We start from the raw sequence: 7,318 nt of genomic DNA, 5'->3' as shown, positions 1-7,318 counted from the left end.
CATACGTTTTCTTTGGTTGAATATGTTTAACAATATTTCTTTTAATTTCCACCCAACTCAGGCCATCTAGTTCGCCAATGCGTTTCGCTACGTTTCCTATTATCTTCTCATTCACTATAATTTGAAGCCCATATTCTTGAATTTGTAAATTGTTTTTTGACAAATTAAAAGTAGCATCAACAGATTTGATGAAAGCAATGGGATTGTGACTTTCATCCAGCGGTTTTAATCGTCGAAACTGTTCTATTATATGCTTGGGCTGCATATTTAAACTAAAATGGTCACTAACTTGTTGATGTTGTTGCTGTATCAACTGTTGTTTTTGTTGTTCTAACATTGCTGCTTGTTGATTTATTGTATTTTCCAATTCTAAAATTCTTTGCTTTAATATACTTAAATCCTCCATTTCGTAGTTTTTCCGGTTTTGGTCAAATTCGTTTTGCCGACCTTTCATATACAAGTGTGTATGTACGTATATGTTCTTATAAGGGAAATTATTTCAGCTGCCTTTAAAGGTGAATCCAAAACACGAAAATGTTCGAGACCGACTGCGCCAAAAACTTCTTTTTTTTAGAATAGTTTTTGTTTTACAATCCTTAGGAATTGTATTAGTTACTCCTTTAGGGGATTTCCAAAATTATTTAAATAATAATTTATATTTTTAAGGATTTAATATTTTAATATTTAATGTTATTTGTTCAAACGTTAACAATTGAATGAAAAACTTTTACATTTTTCAACATGAAAATCTTAGATCTCAATAATGACAAATGTAATTATAAAAATAACTTTTTTAAAAGGTACATGTTTAACAAAGGTACATATGTAGGTATGTAATATTCGAGGATGTAACTCGCCTCCTTTTCAAATAGTCCGAGTTTTTCTTAATGAGTATGCGATTGATTTCATATATCTCCATATCAAGTTCCAGTGCAGTCCATGAAGACTTCCAGAGATATGCTGTATGAAAAAATCGTATTATATGGGAGATCCCACGCCCCTTTGATTTTGTCACCAGAAAAGTGTGAGAATTACAAGAGGGCGATTTTCAGGGACCTGTCAATTCACTATTTGACTTTGAAGGAAAGAAAAGCAGCGGAAACTGAATATTTAAATCTTTTAAATTTCCCATGGAATAACTTTCTCAGAACCATCCCATCCAACTCTGAAGAATTTTGGATAATTGCTTAAGAGTGAAAACCGCAACAGGCAATAAAATGTTGGGAAATATAAGTAAATTCATATTAAATATTATCCTTGCCGCACCGACATGCTTTGTTGAGCGCGTTTTTCCGTAAGGAATTCAACAAAAACTAAGATTCGAAATAGGATGAGGTTGGAAAGCCTTAATTCAATAGTTCGAATAAAATGTTATATGAAGGCTAATAGTTTCTGCTGCAAAACGTTTCCAATATCAAACAGTATGTTATCATGGTTGAATAGCTCAATATATGAGAACAACAAATTGTGGAAATAGCTGATCTACCTNTTGATAAACATATTTTATGTTGCTGGCTTATCCGCTGCTGCTCCGAACAATAGGTTTTTATTTTATTTTTAATATTTTTATTTTTATATTTATAACAAGATCTCATTTTTAAAATAAAAGATTTGTTAAATCGATTTCATGAATTTTATTTTAAAAAATTGCCGATTTTTGGCGATTTTTTTTCCAGAAATTGCGCATTTTTTAAACAATCTGGACACCCTGGTAGGAACGAGTCTGTTCGATCACCCTCGCTATAAATTGAACACCACACTCGGATAGGGATGACAAAGTCGACTTCGACTTTCGACCAAAATCGACTTTTTACTCCTGAAAGTCGAATTTTAGTGATCGACTTTCAGTTTATGGAAGTCGACTGAAGTCGACTTTTCACTTTCGACTCTCGACTTTTTTTAATTTATTTGCATATAAAAACTGATCTTCTAACAAGGGCACGGAGTGTTGTTTGGTCGTATTTAAAAAAAATTGCCAATAAAACTGAAGAGAAATTTGAAAAGTGTGGTAGAGAAATGAATTTTAATGACAGTACAACAACATTGTCAAATAAAATTACTATAAAACAAATTCCTCAAATTTGTTAATCGTTTGTCTCCACAGTCTTCAGTTAATAATGAGGTAAGATAAACATAGGTATTTATTTTAAAAATTCCATGCAAGAAAGTTTTTCAGCATGAGTTTATGTAAGTTTCTACAGACAGTTTTTGGTTCGAATTTGACAATCCGTAAGGTACAACACCGCTAAAAACGTTGCTGGTAGGATTCCAGTTAATATGCGACATTAGTCGTGTGGATAGTCCCAATCCACTAGCTTACTGGGCTACTCCCATGTTTATCCATGCTTATAAAGTGGCACTTATATTTCTACCAATACCCACCAATTCTGCTCCATCGGAAAGGCCACATTTTTCAAAAAGTTGTCCTTAATTACCAAATATCGATTCAAAAAATTTTTAGAATTTTTTTTTTTGTGAAAATTTAAAAATTTTTAAATTATTTTTCAAAAATATAATTTTTAAAAACCCTCACAACCAACATTTTCATGCTGTATAACTGGAACAATTTTCAAAATTTTTGAAAATCCTTTAGTGTCTGTTTTTTTTACCTAGCATTGAATTTCACTAAATTACAGATTATTCTAAAGACCACTAGTAAATCATGATATTTTTGGCGTATTCTGACTCTTATATTTATAGCTAATATATGAGGTAAATGCGGAGTATACTTAATACATTTTATTTTTATTAAAAAAAATCGAAAAAAGTCGAAGAAAGTCCACTTTTCTTCGTGGATCGGTCGACTGTACAGAGTCGATCGAAAAGTCGAAAGTCGACTTTCTAGTGAAGTCGAACAACCGTACACTCGGACACCCGCAGCTAACCCGAAAATTTGTGTAACAATAGCTTCATTCCTTATCTTTTTGGTCTAAAATCTGAAAAGTGTCAAAATGCCAGAGCGTAAGCAAAATNGACTTTTTCTGGGAGATAAGGAACGCTCCTATGGAAACGGACACGCGAACATTGCGATAAAATGCAGGACAACAATGAAATTTACGCTGAAGGTAACTGGCGCCAATATGTTCCAACAAAGCATACGAAAATGTTGTTGCTTTGTGCTTGTGCATACGCAATGAAAAAAATTAGAAGCGAAGTAGACAAAAATGTTTGTGCATCTATTTCGTATAGTTTCGCGTGGAAAGCTGTGTGTGTATATATTAGAACACACAGCCTAAAACTATGTAGGTACATAAGTACTTTTACATAAAATAAATATGCACCGAGTGCATAGGGCCTGGGCATTGACGATCTACACACATTTAATACCTACATGGATGTAGGCGTCGTGATATTGTCACAAACAGAATGTTCATTTTCGGTCATTATTTCTATTAATAATTATGTACGTAAGCAAGTAAACAAGAAACTTAGTAATACACAAAAAAAATGAGACTACTGCGTTGCCGATCACAAACTACACTAATGCCGATTTTGTTTCTACCGAAAAATGCAACCTTCTCTTTGCCCTCTACGCATAAACACTAAAGGCCGGTTGCTCAAAGCCTGATTGACACTAATCACCGATTAACATCGTTATCGACGTTTTCGGCTCCATGCAAATAACATGGTGTCGGTAACGTTGATAACGATCTTGCCATTCTTTGGTTTATTTTTTAGTATGATCTGCAGGTTTTGCAGTTTATTTGATTTTTTCGCGTTTTTAGGTACAATTTCAGAGTCAAAACGCACCCTGTTTTTGGTTTGGCACAGTGAACCAGTTTCAACAAAAAATTTTCTGGCATGCAAATCATGCATTTTCTAATATTATTGATCTCTCAAAACATACAAATGCAAAAATATACAAAAAATATTACACCTCAAATTTGTTATTTTTTCGAAGTTATTAACAAGGCGGTGGTGGGTTTTCGTTAACAAGAGAATCCCAAAGAGAGGTCGTGTCAGCTGACACGGTTATGGAAGAAAATGAGCACCACATAAAAAAAAAAATCAAAAATCAACGCGAATACCTAGCTCAATACGATACTAAAATTGAATGGGATATACAAGTGTAAACCCGGGTTTTTTCTAGTAATTCGGATTGAAAAGTTTGAAATTTTGCAACTTACTGGCCTACTTAGTTGGTTGTAGTATAAACAAATTTTTTGTAAAAAGTAAATTATAAATATATAAAGAAAAAATAAATGGTCAAAAGTCATAAAAAAATAGTGTTTCAAATTATACATACATTTACGTATATGTATATGTATTAATAAAAAAAACGTGTTTTTTATTTATTATCTCTTTTCAACCAAAAAAATTCAGATGTTGAATGTTACATATACAGGGTAGAACTAGTTCTATATAACAAAACTCTTAAACTCCACTTTCGTCGAAAAGATTGATTAATTAATTAAGATTATATTTTTTCCCGTGATATTGTATGTCGTTTCGTTGGCGGACATTTTCTTCACAGTCGTAAAAGTATCTTCAAAAAGATCTATTAAAATTAATTCAAATTAAGTAAAATTCAAACCTTTTAATACCACTCCTCTTGGAAGTGCTACAAAAGAAAACGGGTTTGAGTAATAAGAATTATTTAAAAATATGAAAAAAATACAAATCTTACGTTTCTGCGGCTTTCAAACCGACGCATACTTTTTTAAATTGGGGTTGTCAACCAATAATAGCGAAACCATAAGCCGCTAGAGAAAGCAAGAATTTCTAAAAATTAATTTTTCAACACAATGATCATGTTCAAAAAGCGCAACAGCTCAGTAACTTTTGTGATTGCACCTTCTGCACGCGTTGTTTTGTACTTCTGATCAACTGAACAGTTGCGTGCATGGTAGAAAAAAGAAGGTAGCTTCACTTAATGACATTAGCAGACATGTTAGCCATTTGACTTTTGCTGAGATTATGACATTTTCATTAAAATCAATCTACTGGATTGAAAATTATAAAATTTTTTCTGAAAAGAATTTGGCCGACAAAGCAAAAAATAAAATTATTTTTTTTAATATTGTTTATTTATATTTGGCCGTTAATTGAAAATTCTGTTGATATTTTTTGAATATATTTTGAAATATAGACGATTTAAAAACAACAAAAACAGATTGTTTTATTTCAACCCGGCCTTGAGCTCAAAAAAAAAAATATCAACAGTATTTTTTTAATAATAAAAACAAAAATGAGTTGCACATTTGGAAGCTGCAAAAATACAAAATACTACTGCAAGGAAGAAGGTACACATATTTAAAATCAAATGTGACTCTAGGGAAAAGGACTGTAAAACGTTTTTTTTCCAATTCGATATTTAAATCTAACGTTAAAAGCATACAAAGTTAAATAAAAATATAAAAAGATGAGGAAAATTCATGGTTTATTGAATTTATTAAATAAAAACTTTTAATGTTAACGCAACATAAATACAAGTAGATTACTTTTTAGGTTTGGGGTAGGGTCGAGAAATACCGTACACGTAAGCACATATGCCATTATCCGTTGCATTTCGAGATAAAATTGCATTCTTTGTATGTACATATTTTCAATGCATATATATATCATGTACTAGACTTGTTTGGTTTCCAGGCAGGTTCTGCAATTCTCTTCCGAGTGAATTCCAATAAAATGCGCTTTGAATTCAAATTGGCAGGGGTTAAAATTCACTCGGAAGTGATTTGCAGAACCTGCCTGGTCATCTAAGAATACTAAAATATTTACACCCATTTCTGTGAAAGAAATTCCCATCTCGAAATTCCCCAACTTTTGTAAATATTAACAATATGGTAACGCTGCTACATGAACAAATTATGAAGCTTCAAAAATCTCAGTATCCGTCAAAAAGTTATTTATTGAAACTAGCTTCTCTTTTTATCATGGTTGCGTGTTAGGTGTCCATAATATTTTTCTGATCATTTGAGACAACAGTTGGTGTTGTTGAATTACAGCTAATGTATCAAGCCGTTCAGATCACTGATTTTTTTAGCAACGTTTGCGCTCAATTGCTGCACCATTCTGAACCTATCCAATGTCTGACGCTGTCTTGAGACGTATGTTCATACAAATATGTATGTACATATCTACTAAACATAACAAAAAAAAATTTAAAAAATTTGTTGGTGAATTCTGGTCGCTTAAAATCGAAGTGATTTTGTCAAAGAGGAAGTGGAGAACTTTTCGCCATAAAAATGAAATGAAAAACTTCGATCATAGTGAAAACGGCAACATGATAGTGAGTATTCAAGGTGAACATCGACTAGTATTAGTGCGCGTTAGCGGAAGCAGCCATGATACAAAACTTTTAAGGTAAAATAGCTGAGAGGCAGCCTGAACATTTTTGAAGTTTGCTAACATAACAAAAATACTTTCAAATTTTCAATCTCACAAATATATTCTCACTCCCAGTCACAAATAAAAGAAAATTTGAACATTTTCACCTATTTGTTTTTTGTTTTACTTTTATTTGGCATTTGAGTTGCTCACAAAATTTCAGTTTAATAAAGTAGACAAATTTCAAAAAATAAATGATCGTCGACCAATTGGGTGAGCAGTTTTACCTTTAAATATTTGTTCAAGACCAGGGCTTACTCCTGTAAGAACAACAATGGCGACCTGGCTACCGATGTTCAGAACGTACTTAAATTATGGAGGAAACACTTTTCCACCCTACTGAATGATAGCAGCACGGAAAGTTGTGGAGAAGAAGAACCCGAGCCTCCAGTCGACGTTCCACCGCCTGACTATGACGAGGTACGAATAGCAATAACGCGGCTGAAAAACAACAAGCTGCTGGAGCTGACAGCCTGCAAGCTGAGCTATTCAAGTACGGTGGCGAGGAGTTGATAAGATGCATGTATCAACTCTTATGCATAATATGGTCAGATGAATGCATGCCCGACGACTGGAATTTAAGTGTGCTCTGCCCAACTTCCAAACATAGGTTACAAGGTCTTATCGAGCGTATTGTGTGAAAGACTGCAGCCCACCGTCAATGAACTGATTGGACCTTATCAGTGTGGCTTTAGACCTGGCAAATCCACCATAGACCAGGTATTCACAATACGCCAAATCTTGGAAAAGACCCGCGAGAAAAGGATCGACACTCACCACCTATTTGTCGACTTTAAAGCCGCTTTTGGCAGCACTAAAAGAGTTGCCTATACGCCGCTATGTCTGAATTTGGCATCCCTTCAAAACTCATACGGCTATGTAAAATGACGTTGAGCCATACCACCAGCTCCGTCAGAATTGGGAAAGACCTCTCCGAGCCGTTCGCCACCAACTGGGGGTTTCAGACAGGGCGGCTCCCTTTCATGTG

The 7,318-nt window shown here is 33.6% G+C and overlaps 1 protein-coding gene across 1 annotated transcript in view; it reads left to right on the top strand.

The window, feature by feature from the left end:
* The first annotated feature begins 6,193 nt into the window (after window positions 1-6,193).
* NANS (N-acetylneuraminic acid synthase) overlaps window positions 6,194-7,318 on the top strand; it is a 5,750-nt gene continuing 4,625 nt past the window's right edge. The window contains exon 1 of the mRNA XM_017619060.1: window positions 6,194-6,232. Within this exon, the coding sequence (XP_017474549.1) occupies window positions 6,194-6,232 (39 nt within the window). The remainder of the gene's footprint in view (window positions 6,233-7,318) is intronic.

This window comes from Rhagoletis zephyria, unplaced genomic scaffold, assembly GCF_001687245.7.
Source record: "Rhagoletis zephyria isolate East Lansing unplaced genomic scaffold, Rhagoletis_zephyria_1.1 Rzeph_scaffold_01776, whole genome shotgun sequence".
NCBI classification, from domain to species: Eukaryota; Metazoa; Arthropoda; class Insecta; order Diptera; family Tephritidae; genus Rhagoletis; species Rhagoletis zephyria.
This window is presented reverse-complemented; position numbering and strand designations above follow the sequence as displayed.